The sequence below is a fragment of the Convolutriloba macropyga genome, chromosome 5, assembly GCF_964194025.1.
Source record: "Convolutriloba macropyga chromosome 5, txConMacr16.3, whole genome shotgun sequence".
In the NCBI taxonomy this organism is placed as follows: Eukaryota; Metazoa; Xenacoelomorpha; order Acoela; family Convolutidae; genus Convolutriloba; species Convolutriloba macropyga.
In genome coordinates this window covers 70,850,398-70,872,553 of record NC_134472.1, presented here as the reverse complement: position 1 = coordinate 70,872,553, position 22,156 = coordinate 70,850,398, and the positions used below count along the sequence as shown (strand labels likewise).

Genomic DNA, 22,156 nt, shown 5'->3' with positions numbered 1-22,156 from the left:
ACAAAAGAACTTCCCTGAGGGATGTTTCTAAATTTAGTGTCAGTATTTCTAAGGAGCCAAAAACTGGGCCCCGAAACAAAAACAATCACTGAAGAAAAGACTTTTTCCCACAATAACGAGTTCAAAAGAGTACAGAAGGCCAATGAAAAAGGCGAAACACAGAAAGCGTGACCCCGGTAGTGGAGTAACTTCGAAAAAAAGCAACATCTATACCGCCATGCAAACCTTGCGTACCATGTATACCTAAGAAAAACCGGATAACCCCGCCATCCGAAATCTTGCCTCAGAATTCACTTGGCAACATGCTTCGCAAAACCTAAAAAAGCAGCATCAAACTGCAAGTTATGTCCTTCTGAAACTGAATCCTCCAACTGAAGAGATCAAGAAGCCATAATCAATTTTATATTACTACGATAACTTCGAAAACCCAACAACTTTACCAACTACACACTGGACACGGCAAAAACAAAAGCGCGATGGCGCCGTTGAAAATTTCCGACCTCCATCTGCTCCAGCTACTTCACTTGTAGGAACAATTCAAGACACCGCTAGTGGATTTCTCCAAAGACCAATATCTCTCTAATCATTGGCCCATTGGCGAGGTATCACAAACTTACCCCATGTCAGATATATAATAGATCATCACAACACAAACCCAGAAGATCTGTTCACGCTTTCAGTGGGAGAAGAGATGGATCTTGCCAATAATTAAACTGCTACTCAATACACTTCAAAATACTACTTATCACCAGCTTAATAACTTTCAATATATACGTTACTTTTATTGTCTCACATTCTGTTCATTTATTGTTTTATAATTGTATAATTGTATTACTGTATAATTGTATTATAATTGTATTGTTTTATAATTGTACAAGTTTTATAATTGTATTACTTAGTTCATTTCTTTTATCGCCTAATTTTGTTGCCGAAACTTTTCAAAACATTGTTTACTCATAAAATTGGTTAATTTCAAGCTTAAAAGTTAAACTTGCTATTCTAGCAAAAGAAAGTTTTATGATAGATATAATGATTGCCTCAAAACCAAAAGTTTAGAACTACCACTAGAGACCCTTTCTGAAGAGATAATAACCGTAACATTGGCACTATCAGAACGAAAAAATTGTGAGACAAGCGCAGCAAAAGATGAATCCAAATGAATCCAAAAGATGAATAAGCAAAATGTCAATGTATAACCGATGTGAAAATTGGTTTTTTGGAGACCAACAAGAATCTCGCGCACAGAAAAGCAGTTTTTCTACTCTATTTGTGCATTGGGTGGAAGGGTGACAAATCTTCCACTGCAAAAATCCTCACATGCTAGTGGACAATCTAACAACATAAAATTTTTTGAGTCTTTTGGTGGGAGATTTCATCAGACCACGCAATTTGACAATCGATAGACACGTGTTCTTGATAACCAAACAACTAAGACGATATAGGATAGAACATTTCTATGGGAAGCTTCGGACAACAGTCATTCGACCTGTTAAATGAAAAAAAAGATGTTAAAAAAAGCGCGCATCTAATAATTGGTTAGATGGTTTTTTACCAACAGCGCCTATGATCCAAGTATGAAAAAATAAAGAAAAAGTATCAAGAAAGAGTCTATAAACGCTCTTTTCTTGTTTCCTCAAATTGTGAGGTCAGTACTATCCAACCTTTCAAGAATTTGTTATAAGATTCTTCACAAAACTTGTGCATTGCATGATTAATGCATATTAACTGAGAATTGGGACAATAAACGAATGTCATGCGAATTGTTTTTTTCTGGATACCCAAAAAATAATTAAACACATAATTTTTCATTAGGACCTTTCAAATACATTTGAACCATCTTTTTTTTATAAAATGATTCCATAAAGGGTCAAGAGTGGCAAAACAATTGAAAAAGAAGTTAGTATCACTCACTAAACTGACCGTTCACTTTGTTGATTAAAACAAATGATGTAATTGATTGCAAGAGAAAACCGGTCAGGTTTGTTTTTGAAGATATTGTGTTAAATTCGCATAACTAATAACTACCAATTGAAAACTTCACACAAAAATTAAATTAGGTTTCTTATAAATCTTAAACATAGATTTGCTTCATGATCTTGTCGTAAGTAAAACTCAACTATAAATCGAAGCCGAAAATAACCAACACAGCGGACCTCAACATATCAAACATTTTGTGAAAACTCGTTCCAAGAGATTGTTGTCTTCATGAAGCATCGAATGAAAACTTTCAATTCACTCCTGTGTGTTTCACTGAAAGTATAAAAAGGATGTTTTTTAGAACTCGAAAACCATTTACTTTAAAAAGAACTTTAAAAAGAACAAGAAACACCCCAGAAATGCAAAAATCCCCAAGTTTTCACTAACACAATTGGTATCAAAGTGAATGAGAAAGTTATCAATATCCTTAAACTAACAAGCAATATAACCAATACATTTCCGTAAAATGTGACCTGTCATAATTAAAAATAAATGACCCATAACAACAATTTTAGACAAAACACAAAACTCACTCATATTCTTCTAAATCAAGTAGAGCTATAATCTCTAAAACCAAGAGCTAGTTTTTTTTGCCTAAGATGGATATTTGGGAGCCGTGAATATAGTCACTGAAGTCTCCACTGAAAAAACACCACAGAAATACAATAAATCTCCAAATTTTCATTAACACAAATAGTTTTAAAGTGAATGAAAAAGTTATTAATATCTTCAAACTAAAAAGTAATATATTTAATACTTTTCTGTAAGATGTATGAAAACTGTCTTAAGAAAAACTAAGGCACCCATAACAACAATTTTAGACAAAACACAGAAATCACTCATCTTCTAAGACAAGTAGAGCTATAATCTCTAAAACCGGGAGCTAGTTTTTTTTTCCTACAATGACAATTTGGGAGCCGTAAATATAGTCACTGAAACCTCAGAAGGGATCATTTGACACCTATTATTACTGAAACTAAGTGAATAGTCTTCTAACAGAAGAGCAAATGCGGTTAAAACTCAAGAAGTCACTCCCAATTTTTCAGAGCAATTAATGCCAATCTTTTCGAAGTAACCTATCAGTTGATCGATTAAACAGATCCAATAACACACCATTCGAAACTTGTTGGGACTTGTTTTTACTGACTATATGTGGCAAGAAAAAAGGTAAATAAAATAAAACACCAGAACTCAAAATTCGACAACATAGTTGATAAACTTGTTGTGTTGAAGTCAAACAGACTAAGAGTTGATTATTTAGGGATTGTTTTTAGACTAATCTTGAGAGTAAACATGTTATAGTTTTTTCTGAGCTTTAACAAATAAAAAAAGTGAAAAAAAGTCAAAAATTAATGTGAAAGAATATCTAATAAAAATTGAAAATTCTGCCCTACTCTCACTTCTTGCACTATGTTAAAATTAGATAACTGAATTTATTTTCGCGCCCAGAACAGCCGCTTGATTTTTGCTGATCCTTTGTACAGCATCATTTTTTTTACTATTTCAAATTGCTTTTGTCAAACACATTGAACTTCGGAAAAAGGTATGTACAAACATTCAAAAAAACACCAACAAAGTCAAACTCAATTGGAAAACCTATTATGGAAACTGGCCACAATGGTTGCTTGTATAGATGTCGCGAGCGGCTATTGAACACTGAAAGTCTTACAATTTTTATCAGCAAGAGAGAACATTATGAAATTAAAGCAATCTGTTTTCAAGTATCGTCTTTTTAAAGAAAAGTACGTCAAGTTTTTGAGAGCTCAATTATTGGTCCCAGTCGATGTTGATTGCTTATTTCATAACCGAGATAACGAATTTTCCTCTTAAATACTACTAGAAAGCGAAAGGTCTGCAAAGGCTTGACGAGAACAATTCTAAAGATTTTTTAAAAAAAAACTTGAACAATGGATACATTATACATATTGCTGCCAGCATGGAACAATTCAAAGAAAAACTGTCTTTCACTTCCCATCACCGCAGTACAACTGAGAACAATTCGTGCAAGTTACGCTATGTCGCTAGTCACTCAATTGTGTTTTATGGCCAATCCTTACCATCCAATATGCTATAACATCTAGTTTCGCCAAAAAAATTTTTTTGGTGTAGTTCTCAAGAAGAAGGAAAATATTTTGGAAATTTTTTTGTGGGAGAGTGATAATTGCATTTATACTTATGATCAGAACAGATACTTTATTAGTGTCAAAGACTAGCCGTGTTGCCTCTCATATGCTTTGAAAAAAAGTCGGTGACACAGTCAATCGGAGACAGTCAGTCTTCACTCGTTCCTAAAAACATTGAAGGCATAACATAAAAGCATCGCCTCTATGCGATCCAATTCTAAAATTACAAATGCAAGAGAAAAAAAAGACAACATTGTGATAGAAAGTCTTTTCCAAAGGAAATCTGAACTTGACTCTATATAACGCTCACATGATCAATTAGTAGTGTTAATGGAATATAAAATTTGTAAACAGAATCCGCTCTCCTTCAGAATAAAAAGTTTTCATTAGAATGAAAACCAAAACCAACTGGAATCCGAAGTTGAATTGCTCAGTGGATGTTAAATCGAAGATAAGTACTCAAACAAGCACCTTCTGCGTTTAAGTTCATCAGGATAGCACACTCTCTATTATTGAAAATCAATGCTACGAACGCATTCTAATTTACTACCAAAACAGTGAACTTTTTTTATCAATTAATACCTAGAACATTCTCCTGGTCGCGTAAAGCACAATGTCAAGTTGATAACATTGATCCATTAAAAACACTAGATGCAGACAACGATGACTCATATCGTCCAACGTCTAAGCCAATTAAGTCGCAAAACATTACAAACGTAATCACACTCGATTTCATACAGCCTCACACAAATTAATTTTAACGCTCAACAAATTTGCATCGACTGCCACAAAAAACTTTACCTCAACAAGTAAAAAACAATTTTTCATTGAATTGATGACACAGCAGAAAAACTTTAAACACGAGTCATAAGTTTTGTAGAATTTGCGAGACAATCACAGTTAGACTCAAAATAGTCTCAAACACAAAAACAGTGCACTATTTTCGTAAAAATATTCATCAGTTGCAAACAATTTACTTTACGTCGCCTCCACTGACGCACCCTAACTAACGTGGAATTTACTTAAAAAACTCCTTTATTGAAATCTTTTGATATCCTTGGTACCCGCTTAAAAAGTACCTTTTGAACGAATACTGTTTAATTTCCTACAAACTCTCTTTGGCTTCCCTCGCATTAATTTTAACACTTACAATATGAAAACGTTTTGGATCTACTGTCACTATGGCTAGAGTAATTACTTCTGGTTTCTGTAACATTCTCTCTCAGGCAAACTGCAACTGGTAGTAAGGAACCACCTACCCCAAAGAAAAAACACGTAGACATTGCTCCTCTACTATTCATTCAAAAACTCCCAAAATGAAATGATTTTTACAGAAACTTCAGATTTTCTCTATTCTTTTCTCACCTACAGCATAGAATAACTCAAACTTACAAACACGTACAACTACATTACCTACAATGATCTATGACCACTAGGCATTTCCAATGCACACTAGATTTAAATCAGATTAGAATCTCTTCAATTGGAATCTTTCAAACCACACAAACAAAAGCCATCACATGCTTATCTCCTTTTTATTGTACTGTCTTGATTAAACTGGCCAATACTTAGAGGACATTCCTGGAGAAATCTTAAATTTTTCTAGTAACCAAATTTAATTTTTTTTTACTGTTTAGCAATGCCCGTTTTTTTACCAAACCCGACTCAAAAATAAGCAAAAAAACTCACCCACCTCTTAGCCCAAAACCAAGCCAACACCCGTCGACTTTTTGTTGTTGGTCCAGTGCATCTTACCCAGTGCATCTTACCCTAACCAATAGAGCTAAATAGCTGTCAAATGCAAATCCCAGCGTTCTTCAGCACAGCACACTCTTCAGTACAGTCATAGACTGTAACCACGGTTATCCAATCCCGGGTCAATAAATACCTCACCTTCACCGGCCTCCCACAGTCATCCTAAAACGAGTGAACTAGTGCGGATATCCTTATTCTCCCTACAAAATTGCCTGGCTAATACTCTTTCCTGGCACACCAATTTTTCAAGCAATAAATTGCTGAGACTGTAATTTTCAAGCTTGGAATATCACGACGCACCCGTTTGCGATCGCCCTATCCCATTATTCCTCGAGAAGTGACACTAACGACCTCCACAGATAACTATCGAAACACAAATCTATAACTTCTTCGACAATGTTGTCACAAAAACCATCCCCTTCAGCATAAACGCCTCTGTTGTGAGCATCACCTAACGGACCTCCCTCAGTAAGGACACTGCAATCCTCAGGGCACCACAGGCACAAAAATCAGCTCGTATCGCTCGTCCACGCACTTTTGCCCCTGTCCAAAGACAATTTCACCGACCCGCCGGCCCCAACACCGGACTCGGGATTCACGTCCCCAAACGAATTAGCAAAATTGCTGCCTTGTCCAATGATTCCCTAGAACTTACAGCTGTCAACTGCAGGATTGGAAAACTTGAGAAGATCATACAGAAAAAAGGCTGCGATCGCATGGTCCCCCTAAAGTACGCTTATTTGCTCTGAATCCTGAACGCTTCTGGCACGGCTCGAAGTACTTTTCTGCGTTGGCCGAAGACGTCGACGAATACTTAAAAAATATTTTCTCACGGGACACAGGTCCCTAAAACCTCTATAAAAAGTACGACCCATTCTATCTTGAATTTAGTGTTAGCGTCACGCGCAAAGCGATTGCGAGTCCTATCGATAAATCCTATTGCTTCACGTGAATAGGACCAAAATACAAAACTATGAATGTATTGTTGCGCGAAGGAATTTATGCTTGCTTAAAACTATTCACGATGCATAACTGTGAATTTATTCAGCATTACTTCATACGGACATAATCCTCATTGATGATAGCACACATGCGCAGTACGTGAACTCAAAGGTTGCATCACCGTACTGTATGAATTGTTCATATTGTTTTGAGATGCGGTACCGCAAAGGCATTCGAATTTCGACCCCATCAGGTACCACTTCCTCTTCGTGTACCTGTACGCAGCAAATTGACAACTTGTAGTCGTCCAAATTGAGCTTCCGTGATGCATAGAAGGTCAAACAACGAAGTGTACGTACGGCCACACTTTCCATCTGTGGTATTGCGGTTGGATTTTAGTCAAATAACCGCTCCACACTCCCTTGAAAAAAAAATAGATTGTCAACCAACTCTTAGCAGTGACCTCTCACTACAAAACAGAGTTCTAACTTAGAGCCCTTAAGCCTGTCTCGAAACTCAGAGTTGCTGGATGTTTTTCGTGGTTCCTAGAATTAACCTCCAAAATTTGATTTTGGGCAAAGACAAAAATATGGAGCCACAAACCCCAACAGATCACATATCTAGCTCTTAACGATCAAGAGAAACAATCAATTTTGCAAACAGAACCTTTGCCACCTCCAAAAACTCTTGTAAACTTTCTACTACTTTTAGTTTGTTTCTTTTCATCTTTCTTTCGATTTTTAATTTAACTTCACTTTGTTTTTTTTCTGTTTTCCCGTTGGTCCGTTCTCAATTAAAATACTAGAATGGGTAGCTCGCAGTAGCTAAAAAGGATGCTATTCAGAAGCTTAGCTGCTACATCGTATCGACAAGTGGACAATTAAAAGATTTTTTTGTACATCCACACAAAATCATATGCGACACATCTCTTTCCAAATAAGACATAAAAACTCACTTTCACAAGACTGTGAGAGACCTTTAGCACCAACTAGACGTTTCTGACCAGAAAACAAAATAATGCGAACTCTCACTGATCTCTGAGACGAACGATCGTGGATCATTCATTGACGGTTCAAGTAACCCACTGATTATACAGAATTCGCAGAAGCAAACAGATTTTCCAGCTGCAACTAACGCTCTGTGTAAAAACTTTTTAACCCGGGATGGAAGAAGAAAATGGAAATCTATTTTGTGAATTCTCCATAAATATAAGAATGAGAAGAGTCTATTCTTATTTTAACTTGTGCATGATAGTCCACTTGAAACAGTCTCCTGAATTAACACGCCATGATGATATCGTTGAGTCGGGCGCTTTATAGATTTCTAATTAAAACTTTTCTGCGATGTTTTCCAAAGTCGCTTAGCCAGCTAGTGTTAGGTAAGTCTACTTCGCGCATAGAAATAACTAGCTCTGTACTTATAAACCTGGAGGCAATAAAGATAACCCAAACGGGGTCTGCCTTACTTGAAATCTTCCTAACAATAATTTTTTTGTGCTTATAATTGTGTTGTTACATCTAAATTCCCGATATCTTCTAGATGTTTTATCGTGTAGTTGAAACGTATCAGGTGAAATCTCGACTAACTTAAATTATTTGCTCTTTTTTTGTAGAATTATTGTATCGTAAATTGTACTGTTCATTGCAAGAACATGAATCTTTGAATACCGCAGGTGTTTTCAAGTCATTAATTTAAGCCCTGTTTTCGCCCTATATAAAGTTATAAAGTTGCTAACGTGCAGACATGTATATAGAAATCTTCTGTGGGTTTCAAATTTCTGGAAATCCAAATTTATACCTTGCATTATATGCCAGCTATAAACATGTTCAAATGACAGCTATCCATCTGCTCTCAATAACGGTTACACTCTTGTTTTGCCATCTAGTTCATGGCAGGAGAAACAGGCAAAGCTGTGAGTTCTATCCTCGGATACCTTTCAAAGTGTAGCGCTGTTTTCAATTATTTACAGGAATACTGTTACTGTATTTTATTACAAGTGTCTGAATGTATGGTTCATAAATTTTGTGCACTTAATTAATATTTGCAAACGACAGTCCGCAATCATATAAATAGAGAAATCTTTTCTCGATCAGCAATTCAACTTCTCCTTTTGAAAACCGTTTTTTTATCATACATAACTGATGTGCGTTATTTTAAGTTGATATATTTTGAAAGCTGTTAGAGCGTTTGAGAGCCAACAACCTATTGTAAATTATACATACGATAATCTTGACATATGGCTTGGCAAGGAGCTGCACGTATTCAACGTATACTTAGCTACTAGAGAGAAGTCGCCTTGAGGAAAAAAGAAAGATTGGGTTATAAGAGATGCCCAAGTTCTAGAGCTTAAGATCAGTTGAAGCAACGGTTAGCACACTAGGGTTGCAAGTGGGGGGAGGAGGGGGGGGGGTTGTATCCAGTACTGGTTCATTTTCGCAGAAATTGCGCCTACTTAGACCCCCCCCCCCCCCCCAAACATAACCCTAACATAACCCCAAACATAAAACATAACCAAGATCCAAAATGAATTTGGTTCCGACAAAGATTGCTAGGGAATTTGGAGCCTTTTATGAAGCCATCATAAAATACAGGGAGATGAAGTTTTCAACAAAAAGTCTAATTACGAAAACTCAGGTTATGTCAAATCAAACGGAAGCATTATTAAATTCATAAATATAAATTTCAGTTTTAGAAAATTTCATTTCGATTGTAAAATTTATTAAACTAAAACTTGATCGTATCAAAAGCATTTGCTAAGTCCTCCGAGGCTTCTTCGAACGACGTTTGAACTTCTTTCACGAATTGGTATGTAGGCGTAAACACCAAATCAATTTCATACGATTTCAAATAGTTCAGCTCGGCAAGAAACGTGTAGCACGTCAATAACGCAGCATTCGATTCTAGAACCTTCTTAGAGCCTTGTTTTGGTTGTTTGTTCAATGTTTGAAATAATTTCACATACTTTTTCAAACTTCGACTGTTAAGAATTTTTATTAGCCGGCGATAAGCTGACAAAATTGTTTGCAACTGAACTCGAAGTTTGAACGAACTTTCCAACCAATCAGTGTGCAGTTTGTCTTCGCAAGTTGCGATTTTGTGTCCGACAAACGAGAAGCTGTCTGAGCATGACGTGTTGTCAGGATTACGTAACTTGGAAATTTCCGAGAAGTTGCGCATTTCTTCACCGATTGATTTGATGACGTATTTTTCGGCTTTGATCAACATAGAGTGTTGTTTGAGTGAAAGTTCAACTGTGTTTAGAAGAGAGAGTAGTTTGTGCTCTATTGCAATTGCTTGAAGTTTTTCTTGGTGAAGGAAGTTTGGGTAATTTGTTAATCTGAAATAGAAGCACATGAACGAGATGTTAACCCGGGTTGACCCCATAGGTCAAAGAGTTATAAAATTACAACATCATAACATGGCTTCTTTGAAAAAATTTGACTGTGAACTTTTGCAAAATTTTTCGAAAAAGCGCAAACAGAAAACGCAAAAATATTGAGAAATTTGCGAAAATTTGAGTAGAAAAATCCAAATATTTCAGTTTTAGTGATTGGGTGTTTATCGAAAAGTTGTAAACATAGAACTTCTTACAAAAAATTTCCAGATAGAACTGAGAGACCAAAGTTTACAATTCTTTTGGAAACCGCTGATTTTACACTTAACTTTGGTTTCAGCTCCTTGTGTTTAATTTTGGTGATAAACTGCATTTTTGAGAAAAAACGATTTTTCGTTAAAAGTCCCTCCATTTCTAGGGGGCTTCTCCCATGTGCTGTATAAATAGTGTGCTTTGTTTTTGGGTTGCTTATGGTGCTATTGTTATGTATTTTAAATCCTGGCCTATCCGGGATTTAATTTTAGACTTTAGGTAATTCGTATGTCTTGGAAATTGAGCTATTTTTGCTTAAGTTGCAAGTAAAAAAATCAAATCCTTTTTTGTAGATTTTTGAAGCTCATGAGGTCGCGCGGAGAAACCAATGCCCCCATAAGTCCTCTTGTTTGTTGTCATGGAGAAATAGTTACCATAGATCTTCAATCATGGAAAATGTTTTAATCATAGAAATCCCAGTTCTGAAAAAGCTGTAATGAAAGAACTCTCATTATGGAAAAAAAAGCTATGATCAAAAAACTTTCATTTAAGACCAAGTTGAATCCCTGTTAAAATCGTACCATTTTTTCAAAGTATGAGGTTGATGCTCCATAAAATGAAAAGTTTACGATAAGAAATTCTTGTCAACCGGGGAAATCAACAAGAGCCGCTTGCGTGGACAAACTGAACTGCAATTAGTCATTTGAGTACTTGGCTGCTAATTTTTTAGTTAGAAGATTTAATAAAATTGAAGTTTAACCTTTTTTACAGTTGAACTGTTTAACCATTTTTAATTTCTGCCTCAAGCGAGCCTCAAGTATCGGAGTTGACCAAAATTACAAGTTTTTAGTTATATAATGTTTGCAGACTTCCTTGTTTATGTTGCAACTTTCAGTTGTATGAGAACTTTTTAAAATTTATTGTGAACAACAGTATCAACCTATTAAAGCAATAGGCCAAAGTGAAACAACAATTGTGAAGAAAAATGACTAATTTCGTAAATATTTTCAGCCTTTTGTAAGCCTTATCAAAACATTATTCCTGTCATCAAATAAAAAGAAGCAAGAACCCAGAAAACTTCGGCGCAATAGTTAAAAACGAGGAAAATTGACAGTTATTCTGTCACTTCATAAGTGAAGAATCGGAGAGATTTCAAATGAAAAAATCAGGAAACACAGTAAACAAAAGATACCTTAATTATTATTCTCAAACCCTCATTTAAAAGTATACCCAAAAATGCCAATGCTATTAACCTAATCCCAACTAGCAATGAATATTTATTACTAGAAAACCAATCGGCGATAAAAATTTCCTCCCGTTTTCCAACAACTAGACACCCTTTTAACGAGTAAATAAATTTAGAAAAAATTCTGAAATAAAAGTTGAACTGAAAAATCAAATTTCAGAAATATGTTTATAGTTTAACAAAGCAAAAGGATTATATCAACTCATATTTTGACCTAAAATGGAAAATAACTCTGGCTACGACAAATTCTTTTCCTTCATTACAGCATCTGATCTCAAATGTACTCCATATAAACATGAGCGGCGAAAAAAAATATATCAAAATGAGATTTGGATATCTGAAACCAAAATGCTTTCGATGATTTCAACTCTTACAGAACGTTCTTAAACTTATTTAAGATATTTTTTGAAAAAAAAAATAGCTTCAAATCACTATAAAGGAACATAATGAAGAGATCAAACAAGTCATAATTTCCTAGCACAGTGACTAATAGTTAATTTTTCTTCAAAGAATATTTGGGGCAAAATTCTTTTGTCGCGCGAACAGCAATAAAAGATTTCTTAAAAACAAAAACTTTCCAAAAACAAGAAACGAAATGTTAGAGGAAAAAATAATGCAATCAAATGAATGTCAGTTTTTTGTTGTTTTGAACAATCCGAATTTGGAAAAGACAGGTCACTGAAAATTTTTGCTGATGTCTAATTTGACCAATTTGATTCAATTTTGTTCGAAATGATTTTTTAACCTTTGGTGATGGATAATTTACCCCTGATAGCTTTGAAAGCAATTCATTTAACTTGACATAATTGATTTTGCACAAGACCATCCATACTATTGGAAGCTTTTACATTAAATTGTAAGAACCGTTTAGTGCTCGGACACATCCTTAGTGCACCAAGGTTTGAGTACAGCGCATCATCGGATGCAGTTTACACTCACAATAGTGGGAGTGAAGATGATAAATTTCCGAATCTCTTCATTTTTCACCAGTTATCGAGGTTTGAAATTTGTGAAAAATCGAGTTTTTTTCTCTATTGTTTATTTTTTCCGTACTTTTCATTCAAATATTTGCTATGAATTGCTAAAATGTGTGATATTTTTTTTCCTCTGGAAAGGATTGGTTTCATTTTAAAAGATGAAATATCCTTCCTGCATCATTGGGATAGACTTTTGTGCAATGTGTTTGATTTTGAAAAATGCAAAATTTCTTGCGAATAGTATATAGCCGCCAAATCAGCCTTTCACATTTTGTCTAATTTTTTTTCCGAAATTGGGTTATATCTTTTGTAATAATTTGGTTATATCATTTACTTTGTAATGGGTGACACATGGTAAGATTTTCGTCTGTTCCAGCTAAATTACTTATAATGGTAGTTGAGCCTTCTTATTTTCCTCATTGCCACAAACTTTTTTCAGTTTTTGATTTTCCTCATTGCCACAAACTTTTTTCAGTTTTTGATTTTTGAACCCGTTTTTGCTTCAAAGGATGTTCTGCAAGTAAACTCAGTATATGTTAACATACATTTCATTTCGAAAAAAATTTCTCTAGCCGTTAATTAAAATTCTGCAGTCTTTTTGAAGGAGTTTGACTGGAAATGTAGACATAACAGAAAAATTTTACTTTTTAGAAATTTATTACCCTTTGTCATAATTTGCATATCAGGCGCACGCATTAAATAAATATATACATGAGCGTACTCTACTCGGAATTAAAGTTTTCTTTGTAAGGTTGTCTGTGATGTTTTCACGTCTGTAGGCTATTAGGAAGAGTTATCGTCCGTTTTCCGGAATTTTCCAACAATCCTTGCAGTTTACACATCATCAACCCCAAAATTGACCTTTTTTAATTTGAGCACATGTTTTTCTCAACTACCCGTAGAGCAGACAATGCACAAATTCGGAAACTCTGCTCTTTCACAAAGTTTCAAGTTGATTTATAAAATTATATTTTTATTTTTGCTTGATCGGTCCAAGATGTGACTTTTTTGGTAGTTTTAGTAATTGAGTTGCTCAGGCATCAAAACTACTTTTCACTCCAGAGGCTAATTTTTTGGGGAAACTTTTGTTAGTTACGTCAGCATTTAGAAATTGTTTCTCGGTTTTCGAAGAATCACTTTATGTCCTCTAGTTGAGAAAAAATGGATCAAAGATTAGGAATTAGATGAGACAGAACATTATGTGCGTCCGCACATCACCGAGCCTCCTCGTTAAACAGCCTTTTTAGTTGATTGGTTCCAAAATAAATTTGACTTGATACCAGAATGTAAAGAGAATTAAGCAAACGTAAACAGAAAATGTAAGCTAGTAACTCCTGCAGAGAGTAACTGAAAGGTAATGATTGTTATAGGATGAAAACTGAATTTTATCAGTTCGAAATAGAAACAAAACCGTACATACCCTACAATGACATGGAAGCTGTAAACAACAAATTATCATTTAAACAATAGGTCGCCGAAATTTGACGTTAGTCTAGGATAACTTCATTGTAAACGCTGTTATTAGTCGATAAAATTGTAACCGTCAATATCTGCATATTAAAAAATAAACTCCGAACTAATTTAATCTAACTTTAAGGTCATTTTTGCATGTAAACATATGTGCAATATGCATTCAACAAATTCCAAAAAGTGAGTTTTTAAAATGGGCATAAACTGGGCAATCGTGGAAAATACGTACATTGCATTTTCAGCCGCTCCATCTGCTAGCGAAGCTCCCCTTTGCTTAATAAACTGTTCCACTTTCTTGATTGATGTCTTCTGGCCATGCCAGTCTTTACTCCTGGCATATCGCAACATATGCCAGAAAATAGGACTTTTCCCAATAACCGGATGCCTCCCGAGCCACGACAGCCAGATTTCCAACGAAAGAGTTCCACAGTATGGCCCAGAGCTGGGAGTTGGCGATAGTTGAGGACAGTCTGGAATTACGATGGTCGGGTAGACTCTCCGAAGTTGTTCCTCGAAGAATTTCGTTTCGACCAGCGGAAAATTTGTGGTTATGAAATCAAACTCCCGGTCTAATGAGTGGTAGTTTACGTTGGCACCTTCGCTCGCTGTAACTCGAAAGTCATAGTAGTAATTCCTGTTCACAACATGCTCTTTCGTGACTTGAACTCCGAATGCCATCTCAGCATCGCCCCAAGAAATTTCCGATTCACTGTTTAGGTCGAATTTGTACTTCTGCTCGAAGCGGTTCGGGATTCCTGAAGGTTTTCCACTAGTTGACGAACTAGCGACACTTTCGCTTTCGGAGCTCGAAAGAGTTTCCATAAAGCTTGACGTCTTTTTAGGACTGTTTATAACCAGTCTTTGATAGTTTGAAGGCGGTAAATTTTGATCGTTTGAGTGACTTAAGGTTAAATTAGTGGCGGATTTGGTCGTTTGATGGTGTCCATTTGAGGTTAGACCATTTGTGTATGTTTTGCTTTGAGTCGTAGAAGTCAAAGTTTGTTTTAAGTTCAGCTGGTTATTGTTAATACTAGTCGCATTGTTATTAATATTACCATTAGTTGTGGTGGTGCTGGTTATAAATGATTCATTTGCATTACTGACTAAATTGTCTGCTGTACGATCTATGTTCTCTCTTGATGACTCGACCTCGTAGCATTGAGTCAATATTTGCAAATGTTTCTGAGCGCCTGAATTGCTGCTGTTTGTTCCCAAGTTTATCATAGAAACGGGCCGTCTATTTTTGTCAAATTTTGTCATCTTAAAACCATGATTCGCAGCCGCCCCTGAGCTATCGCTATCATTCTTATTAGTACTCTCGTAAATACTGCCATACTGCTGCTCTTGTGGGCTCACAAAAGAAACGGGTCTTAGTTGCCCGTTATCATGCAAAGCTAACAATTGCACTGGTTCTAAGTAAACCCCGCCCCCGGTTGCGTTATTATAACTCGACCTCTTTTCGAAATTCTTACTCTCGCAGTACAATTGATGATCCATTAAAGAACCTCGCTTATAAAACATTCGACCGTTTACATCAATATAATCTCCGGGCGAATAGTAATCGTTTTCATTACTGTTATGTTCGGACGACGTCGAGGGCAAAATTGTGCTCTCGGTTTTCTTAAATCTCCCGAAACTTCTCGTCGTCCAATCACCAGGCGATGACGTAAGCCATTCGGCTTGATTAGATGTCGCAAGTCGAGGATTGGTTCCATATTTGGAAACTTGAGGTCTAGGAGCGATTGGCCGATGTAATGAAGGATGTTTCAGAATCGTATCTGTGTTCCTTCGATGCAACGGTGGAACGCTCGGAAACCCCGCAACGGGTTTCGGGACTGTCATACTTACAGAGATTTCAGGACTCGAAATTCTGGGAACCGGATTTGCCGACGTTGGGGTGGTCCTGGTGCTACTATGGTGTTTAAACGTTAACGTGTCGGCATTAGGGTTTGCTAGTTTAGGAAAGGGCAATGCGTATATATGTTCACTTATTAGGTCCGAATCGTTGTTTGAACTAACTTGAACTTCGGGTAATTTCAAGGTCAAAGAACTAGAACAGTTACTAAAATCGTCATCAACCGTGTCGTTTTCTTCATATTCGTCCGATTCCGTTAGCGGGTCGGGTTCCACTTTTGGGCAAACGTGCAATCCTGCCATTACGGTAACAGAAGGTATTCAAATCACGCCAGTTGCTAAGATTTCACACGCAGCGTGTGCATATTCGGGCACTGAATTCTATTGCAACAAATGGTGAAACTATTTGCCGTAAAGTAGTAAATTTCAGTTCAACCTCAGCGCCCAATTTCAAGCAAGATTCGATTCGTAAACAGAGAAAACCCTGTTCACGGTGAAATATGTTTATATGCATGGAATACGTGTCATAGTACAAGCGGAGGCAGTATATTACACAGCAATTCACACAGATTTCAGTTGTTATTCTTGGAGGCTATTTATAAGTGATTTATAGGAATATACTCTCAGAATACATTTATTTGAAACGGGTTCTTCACGCATTACCGTGCACAAAGGTACCCTTTGATAACCGAAAACTGATAAACGGGTTAGAACTATCGCTGTAGGGTAGCTTAACTTAGCTCGCGGGGACTAAATAACTCTTACGTGGACTAAATATTCGGTACATTTAAGGGGATATTCTTGTGTTTATGGGTATGTACGGTGTTTATATTTACAGCTCTCGGGCTGATCGATATAGCAGGCCTAATTGGCGCTTTATTTGGAGTTCAAAATAATGGTGAAATAGGTGAAAATTGGGAATGTTTGGGCGACACAGAGAGAAAAGATTTTATTGATTATGATTGTACAGTTTGAAACACCTTCACTCTCAAATCCTTTGAAATGAACTTTCTCTTTCGAACCGCTTAAATTAACCGAAATCGAACTAAAACCGACTCAAATCAACGCTATTTTTGCGCGCAAAAAGAGCTCGTTCTGTAAAAATTATGCAAAGAAAATGAGCAAAATTTGATATTTCTCTCAAATTAGGTTATTGATAACAGAAACCCAATTTCAAAACCCTACTAACATGAGTCATAGGGGGAAATTTGGTACCATAAAATGCAATAATGAACAAGGAAATGTTCTGATTGAATTCGAAAATGAATTGAATTTTGAGAAGATAGAAGATCTATTTTAATAACAAAGCCGGCAATTGCTGAAAGTTCAAAAAAGACCTGCTAATGATACTTAATAAATGCGTCTGTTTTTGATGATAAAAAGTGAAAAAATGAGAACTAAAAAGTTGATTACGAAATACTTAAAGTTTGTTTGATCACGCTGCAAAAAAGAGTAAAATCTGAACAGAAATATAACGTGAAATAATAAAAATGTGGGAATATGAATGAACGCCAAAAAACACTTTGGAAATAACAAATCCCGATTTCATCACAAAAATTCCACGGAAAAGCCAGAGGTTAACCTGGAAAATAGCTAAGCACAATAATGGCTACAAAAAAGTAGTAAGTAGTAGAATTGCTGGATAGTAGTATGATATTTCAAAAGTTATGCTGAGTATAAACAGTTATAGTTCTACGCCGGCTTTGTATGTCTGATACACAAAGTCCAGCTCTCGCATATATTTACCAATAAAGAAAAGGAAATAGGGAAACCATTACGCACACTTAACTCGCATAGATATTGTGGTTTGAAAGTATTGCATATTACTATGAAGAGTTGTTGCAACTTTATACCAACTTGGAGTGGAGTCATGTAACAGTTGCAAATAACAACAAAAGTCGGTGGCGATATTTCGACTTCCAAGAGTTTTGCAAATTTTTATGGCGTCATGCTTCAAAATTTATTCATATAATTACATAAAAGTTTATATTGGAAATTGCAGACTACAGTCTGTTGTGAAAATTTGAAACAATGTAGCTGTGGTTAATTTGAAGGAAACATTTTGTTAAAGTTTTCCAAACAACAACAAATACACATTCACAGATAGTGAACAAAAGATATGAACTACAAAATTACGAAGCAGTAGTTACCGGTTGAGTAAAGATATATAGCTTTGACAAAGTATCATGTTAACAAAATGCATGAATTTTACAGTATTATGAAATTTCATCTAACAAGGAGGCTCGGTTATGAGCGTATGCACATAACGTTCCGACCCCGCTCATTTACATTTTTCACTTAATTGTCTACCAAATGAGTAAGAGATTTAAAATATACTATATCGTTCAACAAACCATTGAATGAATGAAAACAATATACATCACAGGGCCAATGAGACCTGTCATTAATGTGACTACCAGAAAAGACAGCGATAAAATAATGTCAAACTAATTAAGAACATTATGTATCAACTGAGCTCATTGAAAAATTTATTTATACCTCCATAGAAAGGTATTGAGACCTTTCATAATCAAAGGTATGCCATACGAATACAAAAAGAACGAGAAACAGGCAGAAAAATCAAAGTTTGGACGAAAACGGTGTCCCAGCCAATTAAATATTAAGCCGTTCACTAAAAACATTGAGTTTTTTTGCTTTCTTTCAAAGCGCAACAAAACCGGCCATTATTGAGATACTGTGAAAAGAAAACAGAAATCTAAAATATTGCAATTATGCAAGAATCACGAGTTTTTTATGAAAGATCGTAATACCAAGAACAAAGACCATTTGAGGGAAATAAAGCATCTATGAAGTTAAAATAATAGTTCCGTAGACAATGGAGGTCACCTATCTATAAAGACATCTAAGCTACGCTGCAAATTAACAGAAATAAGATTGTTAAAGCTCAAAAATCTATTGTCTTTAAAAACAATTACTTTGAAAATTCATTACAAACACAAACTTCAAACTAAAAGAATAGACAGTTTATCTTGCAAAGTGATAAAAAAAATAAGTGCGCTTAAATAGCATAAAATAGCAACAAATTCAAGCAGAACTAGAAATTTCAAAATCAACTTTACAAAACCACAGTGTTGAAGCCCTTAAACTAAAAAGATGTTAACCTCGAGAAATTTAAATCTTCGGTCTCCGTGGAACGTCAAGACGTTTTTTATTTAAAAAACTATCGCAAATTGACAACAACAAGAAACACAAATGTTGAAAAGCATCCAAACTCACAGAATTTTTCCAAAACAAATTGACAAAGCCCTAAAACACCAGTCAAAACGATCATTGAACAGAGAAATTATTGATTGCTTCAACGAAAAATTAACGATATCCCTCAATAATGAGGTTAAGTAACAAAAATTATGCGAAATGGTAAAATACGAAAAATTTACGAAAACCAGGAAAAAAGGGAAAGCTTGAAGAAAACTTCTACTTTTTGGAAAAAAATTATTTTGAAAGTCATCAAAACCTTTATCTGTATATCAATGTTAGTCATTGAGTTCATTTATGTGTTTATAAGTGGCAATTGAGACCGTTTTATACACAATATATGGCACAGAAAAACAAAAATTAACAACACATACAGAGCAAAATTAAAAAAAACTACCAAATTCCGCAAGAGAACGGAGTCGCAGCCCTTAAAACCATAGGTTATAAAAGCAAAAAAAATGTTCAATTGCATTAATTCAGCGCATTTTTTTATTGGAATTTTCAATAATGTGACATTTAACCACAGAAACAAAAAGAAACAGCAATAATGGGAAATTACAAACAAAAATCATAATATTTCGTATAAAAACTCGTAGCACAAAAACCAACCAGCCATTATTTAAGAAAAACAGCCACAAAATCGTTTGTGTTCCATATGAAAACAGTTTGACCCGTATTTACTGCGCAAAGGCTTCAAAATGAACAAAATGAGGTGAAAAGAAATGACAGTTCAAAAAAAGACAAATTTTCTTATAACAACTATATTCAAAAGCATAAGAAACATTAGATTACAAACGAATGCATTATATAGGTTCACTTCAACCTCTTGAGGAAGCCGTTTGTATCTTTGATAAGTGAAATTTCGCAATTAGACTGCAAAAAGAAAGATAATGGATGAAAAGGAAAGATGAAGGCAAAACACAATAATTTACTCAAATTAAACTAAAACTGTTCGTCAAAAACATAAAAACCATTGGGTTTTCTCTGAAAACAAACGATATGTCCATTAGGCTTCAATTTGACATAAATGGAAGCCGTCATTAATTGATCTGGGAATTGAACATTTTGTCAGTAATTAATTTAAAAACAAACAATAAGCAAAAAATTTTCAAAAAAAAAGCAGCGCCAAACTAAGAATTAAAAACTTCTTTTCGTAAGAATCCATAATGAGATCAAATCTAACGCTGATTTCGCCGCGCGTCCAAGAAACTACTCAAATGTTCCTAATAATTGTGAAGCAGATCAAACGGTAATTTAATTAATTGCAAAAAAAAAAACATTGAACTTTTTGTATAATTATTGAGTTGAATTTGTATAAAACGGCAGAACTTTAATTCTAGAAGAATTTTTTAGGGCGTCTAAACTGAACTAGCGCTTCTTTGGAGGTTACGGAGTCTGTAACAGCAATTTTCAGGTCTCTACTTCTGACAGACGTTAACAACTCTCTACGATGAATAGTTCGATCGGCCAAAATTGACTGAACAAAAGAAACCCATTTGAGTATATAGTTCCTCCCTCTCCACTAAAGTGGGGGTCAGAACAAAAAATGGAAAACAAATTATGATAAAAACTCAACGAAGATCTATAATGTGCGGTTTCAGTCAAGTATACATATTATAAATTCTTACAAGATTAATTATACATGAAGCTCAATCATGTCAGATCTCAATAAAAAATAAAGTGATTTTACTTTAAAGGTCTAACAAGGCAGAGTATAACCCGTCAGATAGAAAATACGCAAAATATGGTCATGAAGATGGTGTCTGTGAACAAACAACTCGAATACGAATCTTATAAATATAGTAAATCATGATTGTAAGGGATAATTACATACAAGGAAACCAATTCCTTTTGAAACTATTCTAAAGGAAGTCAGTAAATTAGCTCTTCGGGTTATGCTTCATTTTGTTCAATGTTTTTCAAAAGAGATATCACTCGACAGGTCCCGGTTTATTTGAATGACTCGTAGACGCTTATTGACAAAAAATTGAATGGTAAAAATCAGATAGAAATACCTTGACTCTCTCAGAGATATCAGATACTCTAATCTTCGAAATATATTACTCAGTGTGAAACTTACAACTGCCCGAAAATTTAGATTGAAAAATGTAACCAATCTAACTCCAAAACATGTTAATGAGCGTTTCCTAACCATCGCCCAAGATATGTACTTCAAGGGAATTTTGAGAAAAGCGAACTAATTGTGGATCGTTGTTTTGAGGCGTTTTAGCGCGTTAAATTGAACATTAATGGCAGAGTGAATCAATAGGAATGTCCAGGAACCACTGCAGAAACCTTGTTTTTTTTTAAAAAAAAATGGCGAAAGTGCGTTACCAAAAACGTTATTTCGCTCTGATTCTGGGAATTGAAATCACGACTTTTTAAGTACGTGAAAAGTTTGAAATTTCGAGTGTAAAGTAAGTGAAAATTTTCCCAGTCGCAGAAATTTCGTCAAAGAATATTTTAACCTAACAAAAGCTTAAAAAATTATGGATCAATTTAAAACATAACTTAACATAATTTGAAAGATTTTAAGCGATATCTTAAAAGATCTTATAGGGTCATTATGATTTGTTATCGTTCGATAATAACGTTATAACTTTCTCAAAATAAGTCAGTGGTTTAAATACGTTTTATACAAACTTGAGCAGTTTTTAAATTCTTAGATAATTTTGTCACAATCTGGTAAAATTTCACAACATAACGGCTTAACAATATTCTTCTGACTTCGAACAAAATACTAGTGAATTTTCAAGCTCTTAGAAGATTAATGCAATTTATCATCATAACCATACGATTTTAAAATAATTTAAAGATAATTTTAATACCTTAATCTTAATGCGGTTGGCATTGTGGATTGACTGGGTGCATAATTATACTATCTAAATTTCTTCTGCCAGAATTTGTTGCTGGGCTGCGCGTTATTCACAGGAAGCGCTGCCCAATGCGTTCTGAACTGAGTGCCGAAACCCGAGCAACCTAAAATGTTGATCAAAAATATATAGATTTG

At 35.0% G+C, this 22,156-nt stretch overlaps 2 protein-coding genes across 3 annotated transcripts in view; one reads left to right on the top strand and one right to left on the bottom strand.

Moving 5' to 3' along the window:
* Nucleotides 1-22,156, top strand: part of LOC142339608 (cyclin-L1-like) — a 174,721-nt gene that overhangs the window by 46,324 nt on the left and 106,241 nt on the right. The window lies entirely within an intron of this gene.
* Nucleotides 9,399-17,610, bottom strand: LOC142339607 (uncharacterized). Of its 2 annotated transcripts, XM_075389763.1 has the most exons (3): nucleotides 14,306-17,610; nucleotides 14,027-14,044; nucleotides 9,399-10,134 (listed from the first exon to the last, which is right to left on the bottom strand). In XM_075389763.1, the coding sequence occupies exons 1-3, from the start codon at nucleotides 16,231-16,233 to the stop codon at nucleotides 9,522-9,524; spliced, it is 2,559 nt and encodes an 852-aa protein (XP_075245878.1). In that variant the 5' UTR covers nucleotides 16,234-17,610; the 3' UTR covers nucleotides 9,399-9,521. The 2 variants fall into 2 exon arrangements, with proteins under 2 accessions (XP_075245878.1, XP_075245879.1); XM_075389764.1 differs by lacking the exon at nucleotides 14,027-14,044 and having other exon boundaries at nucleotides 14,306-17,609.

What these genes read in the sequence shown, in the direction of transcription:
- LOC142339607 (XM_075389763.1), bottom strand. Translation starts at nt 16,233, where the DNA reads ATGGCAGGATTGCACGTTTGCCCAAAAGTGGAACCCGACCCGCTAACG.